At 42.5% G+C, this 20,577-nt stretch overlaps 1 protein-coding gene across 2 annotated transcripts in view; it reads left to right on the top strand.

Annotated features, from left to right (window-relative positions):
• LOC137438846 (adhesion G-protein coupled receptor F3-like) overlaps nt 1–20,577 on the top strand; it is a 134,875-nt gene that overhangs the window by 45,160 nt on the left and 69,138 nt on the right. The window contains exons 4-8 of one of the 2 annotated variants that reach the window (XM_078767322.1): nt 5,327–5,534; nt 5,574–5,620; nt 9,662–9,751; nt 13,064–13,162; nt 15,659–15,762. In XM_078767322.1, coding sequence (XP_078623448.1) covers nt 5,327–5,534; nt 5,574–5,620; nt 9,662–9,751; nt 13,064–13,162; nt 15,659–15,762 — 548 coding nt within the window. Of the gene's footprint in view, nt 1–5,326; nt 5,621–9,661; nt 9,752–13,063; nt 13,163–15,658; nt 15,763–20,577 lie in introns of both variants that reach the window. The other variant, XM_068134263.2, reaches the window with a different exon arrangement.

Genomic DNA, 20,577 nt, shown 5'->3' with positions numbered 1-20,577 from the left:
ACCGGAGCTACAGGAATAGTCATTCCTCTCTCGGTTAACCACTATATAAGAGAGCCGTTGGTCTGTCTGTCTGTCTGTCTGTGTGTGTGTGTCGCCATTTTTCTCAGAGATGGCTGAACGGATCTTCGTCAAACTTTCAGAGGTTAATCAGTGAGTGATTGGGAGTGTTTTAGGCTAAAAAAGAAAAAGGTCTTTTTTTTTTCTTTTTTTTTTTAATCGCTCTATAGTGCCGAAGCCTTTTTGATTAATGACAGTTATATATAAAGGTGGGCGCGATTCGGAAAATGTTAAGTCCGCTTACCGCTTATCCGCTCCGCCAGCCCGTGTAGTCCGATTCGCTTATCCGCTTCAGCGGCCGAAAATCTTAGTCCGCTTACCGCTTATCCGCTTATCCACTTCGATTCGATTTTTTAAAAGCGCTTCGACGTTTTTAAAGCGATTTTTGACGTTTCTAAAGGGAATTTAATGCTTTTTAAGCCTAAATAGCCATTTCTAACTACTACAAAGACAAACAAAGCTTTTAAGATCAAAAATATACATTTTTATTTAAATAAAATTTATTCAAAATTTATTGAAATTAAGTTTTCCACTCGACTCTACTCTACGCTACAGTTAATTTAAATATAATTTTAATATATGCAAGTTACATTAAAGAAAAATCAATTTGCTCGTCCTTTCTTTGACAAGAGAGTCTACTAGTCAACAGACTAGCAATCTGTTGACTAGTCCTCGTCTTCCTCCTCCACCTCGTGGGCCTTCTTGAGGATTTGGAGGTTGCCCTTCATGAAGACGAGGGCCTCGAAGTTCGGTGCAGCCAGGGCCGACCTCTTAGGCCTGAGGATGTCCGACCCGTAGCTGAACACGCGCTCGACCGAGGCAGAGCTCGGGAGCGGCGTGTTATGCCTGAGAAACAGAGTTACCCAAGCATCACGGAACTCGAGCGGGAAGAGATTGGGCGAGAGCCGAGTTGTTAGGGTTTCACTTATTATTCACTTAAATAAATATTCACAATTCTAGAGTAACGGCTCAGGCTAACAGCTGATTTGGCGAATCGCGATGCGCTTTAATTTTTCGGTAGTCCGCTTACGCTTATCCGCTTCGGTTTCCGGGGGTTGTTCCGATTCGCTTATCCGCTTCGAAAACGTTAGTCCGCTGCAGCGGATAAGCGGATAAGCGGACTTTCGAAGCGGACCGCCCACCTTTGGCTTATATACAAGTACACATTCGCATAAATAAATACAAAACAATTACCAAACATTTGAACACAAATAATCAAACAATTCCGGAAGCGGTCGAAGTTGGTGGTAAGGCTTCTTCTTCTTCCGGAACGTCATCATACTCAACTCAGAAACGTGGTCAACGGCACATTCACCAGCATAAATTCAACGAAATGGTAAAATGATGATTTGACATTTGTGATGGATTCTGATTTGGATGTAATTGCTATTCCATTATATTTGCCCTCATTTCAAATATGTTAATGTTTCTTTTTCGCTTGAGCAAGGCCGGGTACTCCAGCTATAAATGCTTATATACCTTACTCGGGGTATAAATACAAATACAACTTTATCTGGGGGATAACATAGGCTATGTGGCTGCGGCCTCATGCAGGGGTCTTGGGGGCTGGTTAGGGGCGTAAATTCTCTTTGTAAATGTGTACCGTGTAGCGCCACCTGGTGATGGTAGCAGAGGATATTACAATTTCATTTTTTACTTGGGAAACACTGAGGTTAAAGCACTCTTTGCATGGGAAATTTTTTCCTCCTTGCCCACCCCCCTCCCCCAAAACGAAGGGGCCTGTCAAAGCCACCCGTCTCCCCCCCCCCCCCCCCAAAGATGTATAAGTAGTATATCTTTCCCCTCCCCCTCCCTCTCCCCTCACCTCTCACTCCCCGTTCCACTCCGCGCACTCCCTTCCTCACCCTTCCTCCCCTCCTCCCCCCCCCCCCCCCGGGTATAGATTACAGCAGATCTAGGATCTGGCCTCAAGAATATAGGTGGTGTGTTTATTTACCAAGCCTTTTGTGGAGAGCCCGCCAAGTGGTTTAAGCATTCAAGCAAGAACTCCATTCAAAACCGTCGATAAGGAAAGGCTGGCTTGGCAAGCTCAAGCTACCTGCTTGGTAAATTGAACACAGCCTGGGTTTCCTTCCATTCAGTTTCGTGTTAAACAGAAGTTCGACTGTTTCAAAAGGTAATCAAACATATTTGTGGTTTATAACATTTTAAAACGTTGAGGTATTTAAAAACAGCACAGTAAAGTATTTATAAACGTTGACATGGCGTTTTTTTCAAGAAGGAAACACCCCTTGGGGAGGGGGAGATATTTTTAGTACTGTATTAGTTTTGTTTTGTAATAACATTAATATTATGCTTTTGTTATTGGAAGCGGCCTTGGAATGCCACAATAAAGCTATCTTAACATGGATATAGACCTCGACACACAACCCCTTTGGCGGAGATAACCCTCTTTGGGAGGGGGGATTTTTTTTTTGCTGCAACCTTCATTGTGTGACCCTTAGTCCTCCTGTCCAGTTGGGTTGAGATTGGATAAATAACAACTGAATGTTTCGCGGTCAAAATTCGTCAGACAGACAGACAGACACCAAAGTGCCTATTTTAGTATGATTTTTACCACATGATAGAATGTATGGTCTATACCCGCGGTCGGGAACCTATGGCTCGCGAGCCATATATGGCTCTTCCGGTGACGGCATATGGCTCCCAGACAATTTTGAGTTGAAAAAAAAAAAAAAAAAATCAGTTTGGAACTGATTTTAAAATACTTGTGATATTTCTTAATAATACTGTGTCATTTTAAAGTAAACAGAAATTAGTTTTGAAGATAAATTTCACGGGTCACGGGTCACCCGTGGGTCGGGTCGGGAACCAATGGCTCGCGAGCATGTCCGCGTCATTGTAAAGGTGAAGAAATCAATTTTATCAGATAGCCAACTAGTTTATCCGCTTCAACCCTTGTAACGGAAAAGATGGCGAAAAGAAAAAAAGACGATGATTACCGTGCATTCCAGGCTGCGTGGACAGAGGAATTTGCATTTGGTGAGAGAGCAGGATCTGCGGTATGTCTAATATGCAATGATAAAATTGCATCGATGAAACGGTCAAATATAAAGCGGCACTTCGATACACAGTACACACCATGCTTCATTTGCATCGAAATATCCAGCGGGGGACAGCAGGAAAAGGGCATGCGAGGAGCTACAGCGGAGAGTGCAGACGAGTCAGCAGCAACTACGTGTGTGGACCAAGCAAGGTGACGGGAATTCCGCTAGCTTTGCGGGTGCTTTGGCAATAGTAAGGAATGGAAAGCCATTCACAGATGGCGAGTATGCCAAAACATTCATGCTTGATGTGGCCAATGAACTGTTTGATGACTTCCCAAATAAAGACAAGATAATCAAACGAATAAAAGACATGCCCCTGTCAGCAAGAACTGTGCACGATCGTAGCATCATGATGGCAAATCAAGTCGAGGAAACACAAATTAAGGACATAAACGCCGGGACATACTTTTCTCTCGCGTTAGATGAGTCAACAGACGTTAGCCATCTATCTCAGTGCAGTATAATTGCCAGGTATGCTGCAGGTGACACACTGCGTGAGGAAAGCTTGGCTGTTTTGCCAATGAAAGGGACAACAAGAGGAGAGGATTTATTCACGTCTTTCATGGAGTTTGCTGAAGAAAAAAAACTACCGATGGATAAACTTATTTCTGTCTGTACTGATGGTGCATCCTGTATGTTGGGGAAGAACAAAGGATTTGTAGCGCTTCTCCGTGAACATGAAAAGAGAGCCATCCTAAGTTTTCATTGCATCCTGCACCAGGAGGCGCTTTGCGCTCAGACGTGTGGCCAGGAGCTTGGTGAGGTGATGTCGCTGGTCATTCGAGTGGTCAACTTTATTGTTGCCCGAGCTTTAAATGATCGCCAGTTTAAAGCTCTGTTAGAAGAAGTTGGGAATCATTATCCCGGTCTGCTTTTACACAGCAACGTGCGTTGGTTGTCAAGGGGGAAGGTGCTCAGCCGTTTTGCAGCTTGCCTGAGTGAAATCCGGACTTTTCTTGAAATGAAAGGCGTCAAGCATCCTGAGCTAGACAACACTGACTGGCTCCTGCAGTTTCACTATCTCGTGGACATAACTGGCCATCTGAACCAGCTCAATGTGAAAATGCAAGGTATTGGAAATACAATCTCATCCCTTCAACAAGCAGTGTTTGCATTTGAAAGCAAGCTGGAAGTCTTTCTCAGGGACATTGAAACAGGTCGTCTTCTGCACTTTGAAAGACTGCAACAATTTAGAGATGCATGCTTAGCAAGTGACTCCACTCAACATCTGGATCTTCAGCAGCTAGCTGGCTTTACGTCCAATCTCCTGCAGTCATTGAAAGCACGTTTTGGAGAATTTCGTGCACGCACTGGTCTTTTCAAGTTCATCACTCATCCACATGAGTGTGCAGTGGACAAAATCGACCTGACATGCATCCCCGGGGTCTATATCGGAGACTTTGAGCTGGAAGTTGCTGACCTGAAGGCATCAGACATGTGGATGAGTAAGTTCAAGTCACTTAATGGAGAGTTGGAAAGTCTTGCGCGACAGCGAGCAGAGCTGGCGAGGGAACACAAGTGGACAGAAATGAAAAATCTTCAACCTGAAGACCAGCTGATTCTTAAAACTTGGAACGAGCTTCCTGTGACATACCACACAATGCAGCGTGTGAGTATTGCCGTATTGACCATGTTTGGCTCTACATATGCATGTGAGCAGTCATTCTCGCATATGAGGAACATTAAGACCAACCTACGCTCACGTTTAACTGATGGAAGCCTCAACGCCTGCATGAAGCTCAACCTCACCACGTATGAACCAGACTACAAGGCCATCAGCAAAACCATGCAGCACCAGAAGTCGCATTAAAAGTAAGACATATTTAATTTATTATACGTTAAAAATACTATATGGCTCTCAATGAAATATATTTAGAAATATTTGGCTTTTATGGCTCTCCCAGTCAAAAAGGTTCCTGACCCCTGGTCTATACGTATATATATATATATATATATATATATATATATGTATATATATATATATATATATATATATATATATATATATGAGTATTTTACCACATGATAGATTTTACCCACAGAATGACTGCACAACATTTTCATCTGATTATGACAGTTGTTTAGAGATTCTTCAGTGAGGAACTTACTTTCTTCAGTGAGGATGACATTTTAGAAGTATATGACGTTGTTTGTTTTCTTCTAATGGTCCCCAAACTCATGTGTCTGCCTGATTCACACAGAATGCACGATTTACCCTCAAGAGTTGAACTGTTCGTGCGGTTCAATGTACAGATTTCCTCCAAACGTGTGCTCACTCTATGGCTGTGGCTCACCTTTGAATAGTCCCTGCACGTGTGCTTCGGCTAATAACACAAACATTACTATGCTCGATTGCGAGCCAATGGTCCCTACAACAATGGCTCCGACATTGACAACACATTTCTCAACGTCTACAATGGCTTCGACGTTGACAACACATTTCTCAACATCTACAATGGCTCCGACATTGACAACATACCTCTCAACAATGACAGGTAAGAAGGAATATTACACGGCTGAAACTGCAACTTTTGAAAAATGTAAAACCACTCATTTTTGGGGGATCCGGAAACGAAATTGAAATATTGATGTCGAAATATGCATTTTGGGGGTGATCTTGTCCAAATTGTAACATAAAAACTATGCAAATAAAAAAGTGATATTTGGGGGAAATTGTTTTATTAGTCCCCTACCGGTGTACACCGGAGGGGACTATAGGTTTGCACGCCGTCCCTCCGTCTGTCCGTCTGTCAGTCCGTCAGTCCGTCACGCAAAGAACAGTTTTCCGGACTTTTTTCCAAACTCTTAATGCTAATGATTTCAAACTTGGTAGATGGTTTCCTCATGATAAGTTACAGATCAAGTTCGAACTTCACGACGTTTCGATCATTTTTGACAACGTTATGGCACTTTGAACTTTGGGAATTTCCCCAACAGTTTTCCGGACTATAATTTGGAGTGCGGTAAGTCATAATACTGTCTTCTATGACAGTGGTACCCAATGCCGGTAGGGGACATGTATTGCTACGCAATACTCAGAATGCTTGTTTCACCTGAACGTCCATTGCTGAGAAGGTTATTTTCAATCAGTACAGCATTTTATTATCATAAAATAAATGAATTCTGAATACCACATACCTTTTCAGGACTTTTGACACACGAGTGGGCCCATTGGTCCAAATTCCACATCAGAAATCTCCAGAAGAACTTCACACAAAACATGCTCCCCCATCCCCATCCCCACCACACACACACACACACACACACACACACACACACACACACACACACACACACACACACACACACACACACACACACACCTCTTATAGTGTATGCGAATAAAAACAGTCCTTTGTCAAACGCAGAAACATGTGGTAAAGGATCTCAAATATGGTAAAATACCACAAATAATTCACAAAACACCACATATGCATGTCACGAAGGGAAGCCAAAGGTTGCACGACGCCAAAAGCAAAAGCACAAACCTCACAGATCACGTGATATTTTCAACGGAGGAAAACAATAGGTAAACTCATAAATCATGTGAAATAAAAAGAAAATGCTTGGATTTGTCGGAGGAATTGAAGCACCGAGCCGATTTGAAAGTTGATAAAATAATAAACTAGGAGTTGAGAAAAACTCGGGAAGCACGTGAGATAATGTGTAACGGGAAGCACACGAAGATTTGAAAATAACGTGAATTTGGGCAACACTCTTACAGATGAGTCACGAAATATTGCTGCGGATTAGAAATCTTAACTCGAACTAATGGCATGTATATGACCTACGCAATAATGATAGATAGGCCCTATAGATAGAGACTCGCACATCTGGCGCATGTAAAGTCGGATAGTGTTCATAAAAATAATGAATAATTTATTTCTCTTTCACCTGAACAAATATATATATATGTATATACACAGACTTGGCATTTAATATGGAATTTTTTTTTTTCTTGACTTGGGTTTACTTTCTGAACTCAGTATATCAATCTGGTGAGTTTCTTTTACCCTTTGGTGATTTCTTTGTTGAAAGAACCATGTCACTGATTGTCTTTCGCAGCAAGAAGCCAATAACAGGATTATATCACAGGTGGCATGACAAAATGTAAGGACAGGTACATTTGACGATTGGCTTCACAATCGGGTATATAAGGGTTGTTGCGTTCTGTATTAGTGGAAAAAAACTGCTGCACGTCTACAAAAGTTATTGCCGCTTCCTCTGGAGATGGTCTGTCAACTCGACAATGCTGTTTGTCATGGAGTGGTGGCTTTACGAAATTCTGGCATGAAACAGCCTGCTATTGCTCGGCAGTATGGCATCACTCAAGGTCAGGTGTCAAAGATCCTGAAACGAAATGCTCAGAGGGGTGTCCCTACTCCAATACCGAGGCCAGGACGTCCACGCAGAACCACAAGGAGAGATGATCGCCAGCTGCACCGGTTAATCTGCAATGGCCGTACCAAGTCAGCTAATCGGCTTGGGGCTGAGTGCCAGCAACTGACAAATGTGCCTGTATCCAGAAGGCTAGTCAAACCAACGACTGGTTCAAGCAGGCTATCGTGCCAGGCATCCCCTGAGAAAGCCACGCCTGACCAGACAACACAGCCAGTGCCGATTGCAGTGGGCCAGAGAGCACCGTCAATGGCAGCCAGGACACTGGAATCACGTGACCTTCAGTGACGAGTCTAGATTTCTGGTCTATCGTCAAGATGGCCATGTCCGAGTGCGCAGACAAGTGCATGAAGCCCACAACGAAGATTGGATAGTGCCAAGAGTCCAAGCTGGAGGTGGTGGGGTGACCATTTGGGCTGCTTTTCATGCAGGGGGCAAAACTGACCTGGTTGTTCTGAATGGAAACCTGAACCAGTTCAAGTACAGGGCCATTCTGGAAGAAACATTGCTTCCATTTGCTCGTGCAGCCTTTCGAGGAAACTTTGTCTTCCAAGATGACAATGCACGGCCTCACCGTGCTCGCATGATCCAACACTTTCTTGCTGACCGTGGTGTAGAGCATATGGAGTGGCCTGCCATGTCCCCGGATATGAATCCGATAGAGAACTTGTGGGCAGAATTAACGCGTCAAATCGACAACTTGGACCAGCAGCCTGCCTCTGTGCGTGAATTGCAGCAGACTATTGTCACTGCATGGCAAGCGATTCCTGTCCAAACCTTGGCAAATCTTGTGATCAGCATGCCTCGACGTGTACGTGCTCTCCTGAATGCTCGTGGGGGTTACACGAAGTACTGAACTGTAATTTTACTGTCCGTAATCCCAGTCATAATTTAGCTTTTGTTTTTGTTGAAAAAAAATTGGCTAATGTGCAAAATAAAGAGATACTTCTGGAAAACGCACAGAAGTTTAACACAGTACTGTCCGTGAATTGAGTTCGATATCAGTTTACATCACTTTCAAGGATCCATTTATTTGCTTTGAAAGGTCAAATGTGGTTTTTGTTTCTTTTAAAGGTCACATTAACAAAATCTAGAATAATTTCAACATAATTCCAATGAACTTTTGGTTCTAAGTCATCTTGAAAAGTAAGTTCACCCCCACAAAAAAAAAATTCCATATTAAATGCCAAGTCTGTATATATACACAAAGAATTAAGTTAAGCACCCCCCCCGTTTTTTTACAACCTCGCACATTACAAGTTTGTTGTCGTCAAAACAGTGTAATATACCCATGATATTGCTATATTTTCTGGAGAAGTGATATTATGGTCACATAAAAACATAACAATCATGCCGTTTTCAATATTTTATTCTGCATAATTTAAGGTGAAATTTTTTGGGAATTTTAGGCATATTTTCACCTCAATTTAAGTATGGAGCTATAGGTCCATCACGGACAGTGTGGATGACGTTTATGTTTTCTAACGTACAGTCATTGTTCTGAGAAGACCTCTAGCGATCTTTGCGTCAATAACGTCAATAACGTCAATAACGTCAATAACGTGTAATGTCAATAACGTGTAAGTGACGTCAATAACGTCAATAACGTCAATAACTAATGTCATACCAATCATTATTTGATCTCACATACCTTAGAATATATGCCAATGTATACATATACACAAAGAATATATATTAGGGGGTGCTTAACTTAATTCTTTGTGTATACATAAACATTCAGAAAACAGAAACATTCAGAAAAACAGAAACAAACAGAAAACAGACAGAAACATTCCCAAACATGGCGTCATGCTTTTCTGATGACGAAATACGGAAACCGCTGTGTGGGTCGTGACAAAAATATGGGGTTCTGTGCTATACGGAAAGAGTTTCACCCATGGAATAAGGTAGAATCAGTTTAGCTCAGCACATGTGCTCAGTAATGATGTATTTTATCATCACAAAACCAGTGAGAGGCTTTGTGACGTATGCAAAACACCAGGGTGAACAGTTTATAGCTGGTTTGAAATTTGAACCCAAGTTAGACAGCTCAGAGGAGTGAATATACCTCCAGGCTATCCCACCAACCTAATAATCGAGCTATCGTGGAAACCATTGATATTTGTTTTGTTCCTTAGCCACTCAAACTTCCTCAACGACAATGACAACACCAAAAGCCTCAACAATACCAACAACTACCTCAACAGCAACAACCACCCAATCAACAGGTGAATATGAAATTGTTTAAAGACAAACGTTTAAATGTTATCATTATCAAGTGTACCATTTCTGGATACATTTCATCATGTTTTATCAAACCTCTATTTTTATTCTCACAAATCCAAAGAAAGATGACAGAACACGAGTTTTTAAAAATGCCACAGGAAAAACTGTTTTTAGCTAATATCACTTGTGTATCAGGTCCTCTTCTTCTTCGTTCTTCATATGCAACACAAGACTGCAGGGTAGCGTTATTGGCTGTGGGCACAGCTGTGCTGCAGATGCAATGCCCTCTGTAGGTTATGAAGGGAATCTGGAATTTGGCTATGGTGCCGGCAATAGCTCGTTTACTCTTTGCGAAGGACACCGTGGGGTCTTTAACATCCACTAACGAATGCTAGCAGATGAGAAGCCCGACTACAAACATGGATGTATCGCCCAGCTTGTGAAACACCGGGATGACAGTTCATAGCTAGGTCGGGATTCAAAGCCAGGCTAGACAGCTCAGAGGCAAGTTTGTTCATCAAGGCCATCCTGTCAGCTGATGAATCATGTAAAATGATGAAACAAGAAAACAAAGCTTGTACATATTAACAAACAAGATTAAATTAATTAAGTGAGCTCACTTGAGTGAAAAATAAATAAAGCCAGGAATATGAGCTCGTTCAGCGAGAAACTTTTCACTCTAAATGTTAAAATACAATTATTATATATTTCCAATTCCTACAGATAAAAGGGATCTGTGTAACCATCTGAAGTTGTCTATCATCAGTAGAAGTTCCTCGTAAAAAATTTAAAAGACAGAAATTTCAAACATCTGTCATGGAAATGAGTCCCTCATGGACGAATGTTCCTCATATCATTCCCTCCTAACCAAAGTTGTTTTATTTAAAAAGTGATTCCTGCTAATTGAGATTTCAGATTTCAGAAATTTAGCATGGAAATTTTTTTAACGACGTCGGTTTCTAAAAAAAAAAATACATTTTTGGATTTTATTTAATAAATTTCTTTTTCTTTTACAAATCTAGAGATAAATTACAAGAGATCAAGAGGATACAAACGTAAAACATAAATATGAGGAAACTCCGAAATTGACACCAATTCCATGAACATCTATGATAATTATTACTATTCTAATTTCACAAATACAGTAACAAATTCAGAAGCAACACCAACCCAAACCGACAGGTCACTGAAATTTTCTTCATCTGTGAAATGAAATACAGAAATATCGAATTTACATGAGTATTTAACCCCCTGGGTCAGTACTTCGTCGAAGCGCCTTGGCACGATTACGGCTTTGAGTCTTCTTAGGTATGTCTGTATCGGTTTTGCACATCTGGATTTGGGGAGTTTCTCCCATTCTTCCTTGCAGATTTGCTCAATTTCTGTCAAGTTGGATGGGGAGTTTTGGTGAACAGCAATTCTCAAGTCTTTCCATAGATTCTCAATGGGATTCAAGTCTGGGCTTTGGCTGGGCCACTCAAAGACTTTCCCCGTTCTTCTTCTGAAGCCATTCGAGTGTTGCTTTGGCTGTATGATTGGGGTCATTGTGCTGTTGGAATGTCAATCTTCGCCGCAGTCTAAGGTCTTTTGCACTCTTAAGAAGCTTTTCCTCAAGGATTTGCCTATATTGGCTCCATTCATTGTTCCCTCTATCCTTGCAATTCTCCCAGTTGCTGCACTGAAAAGCATCCCCATAGCATGATGCTACCACCACCATGCTTCATGGCAGGGATGGTGCGAGATGGGTAATGAACTGGGCTCTGATTCTGCCAGATGTAGCGCTTTGCATTCATGCCAAAGGGTTCAATTTTCTTCTCATCAGACCACAGAATCTTTTGCCTCATGCCCTCAGAGTCTTTCACGTGGTTTCTTGCAAACTCCAGACGTGCTATCATGTGCCTTTTTCTCAGGAGTCGCTTCCGTTTGGCCACTCTCCCATAAAGCCTAGATTTGTGAAGTGCTGCAGAGACTGTTGTCCTTCCAGCAGGTTCTCCCATATCAACCAAGAAACTCTGTAGTTCCGTCAGAGTGGTCATTGGGTTCTTGGTAACCTCCCTGACCAAGGTCCGTTTTGCCTGGTTGCTCAGTTTGGTCAGACAACCAGCTCCAGTAAGAGTCTGGTTAGTTCCATGTTCTTTTCATTTCCTAATGATGGAGCTCTCTGTGCTCTTGGGAACTTTCAACACTCTATGAATTGTTTTATACCCTTCCCCAGATCTATGCCTCCACACAATTCTATTTCAGAGTTCTACGGACAGTTCCTTGGACTTCGTGGTAGAGTTTCTGCTCTGACGTACACTGTCAAAACTGTGGGACTTTGTACAGAAAGGTGTGTTTCTTTCTAAATCATGTCCATTCAATTCAATTGGCTACAGGTGGACTCCAATCAAGTTGTAGAGACGTCTCAAGGATGATTCGAGGAAATTGGATGCACCTGAGCTCAATTTGGAGTGTCATAGTCCAGGGGTTGAATACTTGTTGACTCAAGACATGTTGGCTTAGTGGTTGGCCTGGTGTTGGCTTAGTGGTTAGGGTGCCGGCTTGGGATCCTAGGATCCTGGGTTCGAATCCTGGTCGATCGCTAAATTAACACCAGGGGGGTTGATATCCGCCTGTCATCCTTCCGAGGTCGGCAAATTGAGTACCAGCTTGCTGGGATGAATGATCCCGGTGTGTACCCCGGTTTAGAATAGGTACACCGTATCCCTGCGCATCGTAAGAGGCGACTAAGGGTTGGCGACAGGAAGGGCATCCAGCCATAAAAAAAACATTGCCTCAAACAGGGAACCATGATTGTCATGGGACCCGCAAGGCTAACCCCCGCTCTAGCGGGGAAAATGGCCTTAAAACGATCATTCATATTCATTCATTCATATTCATTCATTCAAGACATTTCAGCTTTTAATTTTTAATTATTTTGCAAAAAATTCTAAAAACAAAATTCCACTTTGACATTATGGGATATTATGTGTAGATCAGTGACAAAAAATCTCAATTTAATCCATTTTAAATTCACGCTGCAACACAACAAAATGCGAAAAATGGGATTGTGAAAAAGGGGTCTGAATACTTTCTGAAGGCACTGAAAATGCACTCTACCGAGTGCTGTTCGAGTTAATCTCTATTTTTATGTTTACAAAACCAGTGAGAGGTTTTCTGACATATGCAAAGCACCAGAGTGACAGTTTATAGGTGGTTCAAGATTTGAAATCAAGTTACACAGCTCAAAGAGGAATGCACATACCTTGGGGCTATCCCACCAACCTAATAACTGAGATATCCTGGCAATCATTGATGTTTGTTTTATTCCTTAGATACTCAATCTTCCTCAGCTACAACGACAACACCAGCAACACCAAAAACTTCTACAATACCCACAACTACCTCAACAGCAACAACCACCCAATCAACTGGTGAATATGAAATTGTTTAAAGACACAAAAGTTTAAACGTGATCATTATCAAGTACCGTATAACATTGCTGGAGACATTTCATTTGAGGTTTGTGAAGCCTCCATTTTACCGGCGACAAGAGCTCTGCGTGGTTGTTGTTGGGGGTTTTTTGATTTTTTGAAATGTGCTCCCATTGGTGGAACCAATGCAAAACCAGATGCAAAAATGGATAAAACCCAAATATTACATCAGCACGCAAGGACCTGCTAATATAATGTGCATGCTGAACTGCTATTTTATTTCTCAAAGCAATCGGTTCAGCAGAAGTTGAGGTTGAGATTTTGTCCGCAATGATTACTCCTTTAACGTTTTGTTGATATTTTATGATCTCAGGCTGAGAGTATAAAAATTACTAAGCTGAGAACATCAAGAAACATGAGTGTCCTTGCATACAAATTTCAAAGACCTTGGAAAACAATGAACAAATAATCACAGTACATGGGATTTCATCTTGGAATCCCAGGAGCATGAACTATGTTCTAGCAAGGGAATATCAAACAGGCCACTTCAAGTTCTTGAAACCTATGGTGTCTCAACTGTATTTTATTCTTTCCATTGGACGAAATAAATGTTACGGTTTACATCCACATATACCGTAATATTCAAAGCCTTGGAGAGGAAAACTGCTGAGTATAATCAATCAGCCTGCATGATGATGGTGGAATGGAAGAGTGCCTGAAGGATGGAGCAACAAAGAGGAGGAGAAATAAAGTGTCGTGGTATTTGCTAAATACAGTTATTGCAACTTGACTTTGGAAAAGCAAATGAGGTCACAGGTAGTTCCACATCACGTGATCTGAAGGACTGAATGGTGATTAAGAAACTGATGTATCACTACAAATGAATTTTTGAAGAAGCTAAGCAGAGGGGGTGGAGAAGGTTAAGCATCATTTTTCGTATCAAAGTTGCGTGCAAAGTTTATTGCTGATCGTTTCTGGACAGTCCAGATATTTTAGATGATTTTTTACCTTCACTTACATTCACTGTATTTCAGATTGCCAAGTGTGAAGTTCCTAAAATAAATTATAAGACTTCCAGTGTGTTTTTTGCTTGTACAGTGTTCCCATCTCTGAAGCCATAGCAAATGATGCTGGAAATAAAGCTTCAAATCTCTGAGACTATAAGAAAGACTTGAGCCAGAAACCGTTTCGCCAAGGCGACCCCACAAAGTGATATTTGAGGCAAAAAATAATGTCCTTGTCATTCAGGCTCAAGTCTGAATGTCCATGATGTCTAGGAATGTCTTTGACCTGTATGAAATCTATGTATACCCTCCCTGGGTCTTAGAACAATGTAAATCTTACTATAATTCACCAAATGTCCGTCCGTCCGTCCGTTCCTAGGTACCGCAAAAACGGCTGAACCGATCGCAACTAAATTTTGGGTGGGTAATCCTGGGACCCCCTGGAGTAAAATGGAAGCTATATTGTTTTTCCAATTTTTAGCTTTGGTCTCCAGCATTTTCAGGTTTGGACTCCCACCTAACGTTATTGTCCCAGGTACCGCAAAAACGGCTGAACCGATCGCAACTAAATTTTGGGTGGGTGATCCTGGGACCCCCTGGAGTAAAATAGAAGCTATATTGTTTTTCCAATTTTTAGCTTTGGTCTCCAGCATTTTCAGGTTTGGACTCCCACCTAACGTTATTGTCCCTGGTACCGCAAAAACGGCTGAACCGATCGCAACTAAATTTTGGGTGGGTGATCCTGGGACCCCCTGGAGTAAAATAGAAGCTATATTGTTTTTCCAATTTTTAGCTTTGGTCTCCAGCATTTTCAGGTTTGGACTCCCACCTAACGTTATTGTCCCTGGTACCGCAAAAACGGCTGAACCGATCGCAACTAAATTTTGGGTGGGTGATCCTGGGACCCCCTGGAGTAAAATAGAAGCTATATTGTTTTTCCAATTTTTAGCTTTGGTCTCCAGCATTTTCAGGTTTGGACTCCCACCTAACGTTATTGTCCCTGGTACCGCAAAAACGGCTGAACCGATCGCAACTAAATTTTGGGTGGGTGATCCTGGGACCCCCTGGAGTAAAATAGAAGCTATATTGTTTTTCCAATTTTTAGCTTTGGTCTCCAGCATTTTCAGGTTTGGACTCCCACCTAACGTTATTGTCCCTGGTACCGCAAAAACGGCTGCACCGATTGCAACGATACACCTCCATGCCTGTGGGATTCCCACGGGTGACCCCACTAGTAAAATTAATTTTGCAAAATAAAAAGTTCCTTCGAAGAAAATGTAATTATTGACGAACAAACGCAAACATTTTTTCAATCAAATATGAAAACAGAAACATTTATATCCTTGGTTTGGATTTGAGTCGCATGTGTACAATGCAGCGAAAGAGCAGACGGAAATATCTGAAATGATTGTCAGTGTTTCATAAAACACATAAATGGTTTTAAAATGTTTGTTTTTATTGACATCTTGTCTTTATCCTTTTATTTCGACAGTGGCTGCCCAAATACATCTTAATCTCAACATGATCTTCATTCCTCAGTACGAAAATCACTCGTCGTCACAATACAAAGAACTATCCACTCGGTTGGAGAAACATGTGAGTTAAAGCAATCGAACATAAGCTGAAAATACAAATATTCCAGATCAACATGTATAATTGTTGAGTGATGTGCTGAATAGGTAATTAATTGTTCGATATTCAACCTCACCACTTATGAAGAGAAGAGAAGAGAAGAGAGGAAGAAGACGAAGAAGAAGATCAATCTTATTGTAATAGAGCAAACGTATATGGTTATGTCTGCGACCAAAACGGCTTCTTCTTCTTCTTCAAATCAAATTATTAACACCCTCTTAATTAACCCTCTTAATTACGTTTAGACCACTGAGACGCCTCAGACCTTTGACGACCCCCAAGACCCTTAATACCACCAAGACCCCTGAAGACCCAAAATACCCTTAAAGACCCCAAAGACCCAAAATACCCTGAAGACCCAAAAGACCCTTGAAGACCCTGAAGACCCAAAATACCCAAAACAACCTGAAGACACAAAGCACCCCAAAGACCCCGAAGACCCAAAACGACCCAAAGACCCTTAGAGACCCAGAGGAACCAAAAGGCCCTAAAGACACCAAAGACCCAAAAGACATCAAAGACCCTGAAGACCCAAAAGACACCGCAGACCCAAAAGACCCCAGATAATCAAAACATCCTGAAGATCCAAAACACCCTGAAGACCACAAAGACCCTTAAAGACCCTGAAGACCCCCAAAATACCCCAAAGACCCTGAAGACCCAAAATACCCCGAAGACCCAAAACACCCCAAAGACCCAAATCACCCCCCAAAGACCAAAAAGACCCAAAAAAACGCTGAAGACACAAAAGACCCTGAAGACCCTGAAGACCCTGAATACCCCCAAAGACCCAAATAGACCCTGAAGACCCAAATAGACCCCCAAAGACTCAAAACACCTGGAAGACCCAGAAGACTCAAAAGACCTCGAAGACCCAAAACACCCTGAATACTCAGAAGACCCCGAAGACCCTGAAGATCCCAAACACACTGAAGACCCAAAACACACCGAAGACCCAAAACACCCTGAAGACCCAAAACACCCTTGAGTACCCTGAATAACCAAAATACCCTAAAGACTCTTAAAGACTCAGAGGAAACAAAAGCCCCTGAAGACACAGAAGACCCAAAAGACCCCAAAGACCCAAAACACCCCAAAGACCAAAAAATACCCTTAAAGGCTCAGAGGATCCAAAAGAACCTGAAGACCCAAATGGCTCTGAAGACCCAAAACACCATAAAGACCCAAAAGACATCAAAATGGTCAATGATGCCTATCCCTCTGAAACGACGTGTGGTGAGGCGCGCAGAGCACTCCGAGTCACGCTAGTATTTATAATTGTTGAGTGATGTCCTCTCTTTACTGGTAACCTTGCTTCGAGTTTCCATTGCTGTGGTGAAAATGACCATGCCCATTGATACCTCATCATCTTCATTACCAAAATTTCCTGATTGTATTTGGATACGGAAAAATACGTTTTCATTTTCAGAAGGGTATAAAACGCATGTATTTTGTCGAATATGTTGTTTTGCAGCAGAATATGTTGTATTTGCTACCTTTTTCTATGAGAAATTTTATTAAACCAATCACACAATATGGAGTAAAATTATCATATTGAGTGAGATCAAGAAAATAAATATGCAGGGGCATGCAGAAGAAACAGTACAAATTAGAAAACACATTGAATAACAAGCATTTTGAGTATTGCGATGCAATACATGTCCCCTACCAAAGTTCAAAGTGCCATAACTTTGTCAAAAATGATCGAATATGCAAATTTATGCACGGTTGATGCTGGTTTTCAAACTTGATCTGAGGTATGCTGAGACACATGTGTGTCACGCCTCGCCTCGTTGATGAGCCCGCAAGGTCGCTCCGTGGAGCGGCCTGCACGTATTGCACTGTGTGAATTATATAAATTATTACCAACTTACGGTCTGAGGTACTAGCGATTCAAGAGATATCCATTTTTTTAATACTTTCGTTTAATTAACGATATCTGCCAAACCACATGCCCTATCGCAAATTCCAAATGTAATTTTAGTGGACTGACATGCTGAACAGATCTTTGAAGTTTCCCCTCGATTGGATCAAAAATGAGGGAGGGGCTCGGTTTTAAAGGTTCATGCTTAAAAACGTCGTAAGTCTGAAACCATGTGACGCATAACGTCATGCTCTTTTTTGTTCGTCGTGGGTATGCGATTCTGCCTGCAAAGGTTGGCCTCGATCTGTTCAGCCGTTGCAGAGAAAAAGGGGTTTTCGTGTTTTCACAAAAAAACAATATGGCGGCCGAACCATGTGACCTGTGACGTCATAATTACCATTAAAATATTCCACAGACCGAATCCCCCCTACGGTGAAAATTTTATCTCAATCGGTCTAATTATTGCAGAGAAAATGGTTTTTCAAGGAAATTAAAACTTAAAATGGCACTGAGTTAAGGAGCATCAGAATTATCAGAATTACCAAAGTTCAAAGTGCCATAACTTTGTCAAAAATGATCGAAACGTCGTGAAGTTCGAACTTGATCTGTAACTTATCATGAGGAAACCATGTACCAAGTTTGAAATCATTAGCATTAAGAGTTTAGAAAAAAAAGTCCGGAAAACTAATCTTTGCGTGACGGACTGACAGATGGAGGGACGGCGTGCAAACCTATAGTCCCCTCCGGTGTACACCGGTACGGGACTAATTAGAGAACATCTTGGATCCATCTATATCCTTTTTTTTTCTATTTTTTCAATTTTGTATACAGGATCGAGGCTCGTGAAAGAGCTAACATTTATCACACAAACAAATCAACAGACAAACAAAATATATAAAAAGAGGGAGCGGTAGACAAGATGGGGAGAGAATGGGAAGCACACAAACACAACCTTTGAGAGCAGGGACATCGGGAGATGTGTGGGAGGGAGAGGGCTTGGTGGGAAGAGGCGTGGGAAGGGGGCTGGGGTGGGAGAAGTATAAACACAAGGACAACAAGGACTTCCAGGAAATAAGTTGGTATTTCAAAAAGTGGATTTGGGGTGAAATTAGCGGGGGTAGAAAAGATAAAGGTTTTGGATGGGGGAAGATAAGAGATTGTGGTGAACAGCTGTTTTAAAGACCTGGAGGGAGGAGTGGGATTGAAGAGAGTGAGGGAGTTTGTTCCAGAGGTGGGAGAAAAGAGGAATGAAGGAGTGAAGGTGAGCAGAGAGTCTTGATTTTGGCAGTTTAACCATAAAAGGGTTGCAGGCAGATCTTGTGCGAGCTGTAGGAATATTTGGGGACAGAGCCCAGAGAGGGCTGGCGGGGCAAGACCAGAGAGGAGTCGGTAGAAGACGGAAAGACCACCAACCTGCCTGCGGTGAGTGAGTGAAAGGCCCTCGGAGGTAGCTTCATCGCGGGAGATTCCAATGATTCTGAACGCTTTGGTTTCAACAGCGTGAAGACGAGCTAGGTGTGAGGCAGGAGCACCAGCCCAGAGGGGAGAGCAGTATTCCATTGAGCTGCGGATGAAAGCCTTGTATGTGGTGAGGAGCTCAGGTGTGCCAAGGAAGGACTTCGCACGACGGAGGATGCCCAGTCGGCGACTGGCTTTGGAGACCAGATTTGAAATGTGGTTTTCCCAGGAAAGATCATGGCAGATAGTGAGACCCAAAAGCTTGAGTGACAGAACTTCTTGGAGAGGATTATTCCGATTCAGATTATGGGAGGGTTGTCCAGTTGGTCTTTTCGGAGAGACATTGTAAGAGTGTGAGATTTGTCAGGATTGAAAGACATGTTCCACTTGTTTGCCCAGTCTGATTTTGTCCAGGTCTGCAGAGAGTGAGGAGGCGGACTGCCAGACTCTGTGTTTGCGGGCTGCCAGACCGTATCGAAGGCACGTGATATGTCAAGGGAGACAGCTCTAATTCCCTGTTTGGCATTGAGGACCTCCATCCAGACAGCAACAGCCTCACCACAAGATTCCGTGTACCATGGACGGGAGGAAGGGTATGACAACTGAAGACGAGATGGGATAAAGAGAGCAATCTGTGCATGAGAGAGAGCAATTTACTTTGGAAGAATTCCCAGGATGAGTTGATGTCAGAGGCGGTAGAGATGGGAGACCCGTCCAGATGATTGATGGCTACTTGAAGACCGTGCCAGTTGGCCGGAGTGAAATGTCAGACTCGGCGACGCTGAGGAGGCTCTCTGAGAATGGTCAGAGAGATGTCCACTTTAACAAGCACATGATCAGATGAGCCGATTGGAGCAGAAGAAGAGCAGCAGACATTTTCAGGGAGTTAGTCATAACCAAGTCCAGAAGAGAAGATGCTCCGTTGACTGAGATCCGGGTCGGGAAATTGACAGATTGTGTCAGTCCCAGTGAGTCGCAGAAGTCCTTTGCTGAGGAGCCATGGCTGGTGAGAGAGGTATCCACACCCAGGCAACTGGCATGGTGACAATTGAAATCACCACATATGAGGAAGAGAGAGTTGGGATGGGTAGATAGAAGTTGGTCCATATTATCAGACAGCGAGATGTAAATGGAGTCATCACTGTTTTGTGGACGGTACAACACACATATGAACAAAAGGTGGGAGCGAAGTGGAAGCCGTAGCCAGAGGTATTCCTGGGGGTGAGGTGGAGAGAGGGCAGTGCAGGGCGAGTGAGGAAGAGAGTTTTTTATAAAGATAGCAACCCCACATCCAGGGCGAGGCTCAGGTCTATCATACCGGATGAGGGAGTAACCTGGGAGAGATACCAAGGAATCGGAGACATCATGAAGGAGGAAAGTTTCTGTTAAGCAGATCACGTCTGGTTTGTCAGAAGCAACCTGTATGGAGAGATCAGTCAAGTTTGAGCCAAGGCCCC

Source organism: Myxine glutinosa, chromosome 13 (assembly GCF_964187855.1).
Source record: "Myxine glutinosa chromosome 13, kmMyxGlut1.1, whole genome shotgun sequence".
NCBI classification, from domain to species: Eukaryota; Metazoa; Chordata; class Myxini; order Myxiniformes; family Myxinidae; genus Myxine; species Myxine glutinosa.
This window is presented reverse-complemented; position numbering and strand designations above follow the sequence as displayed.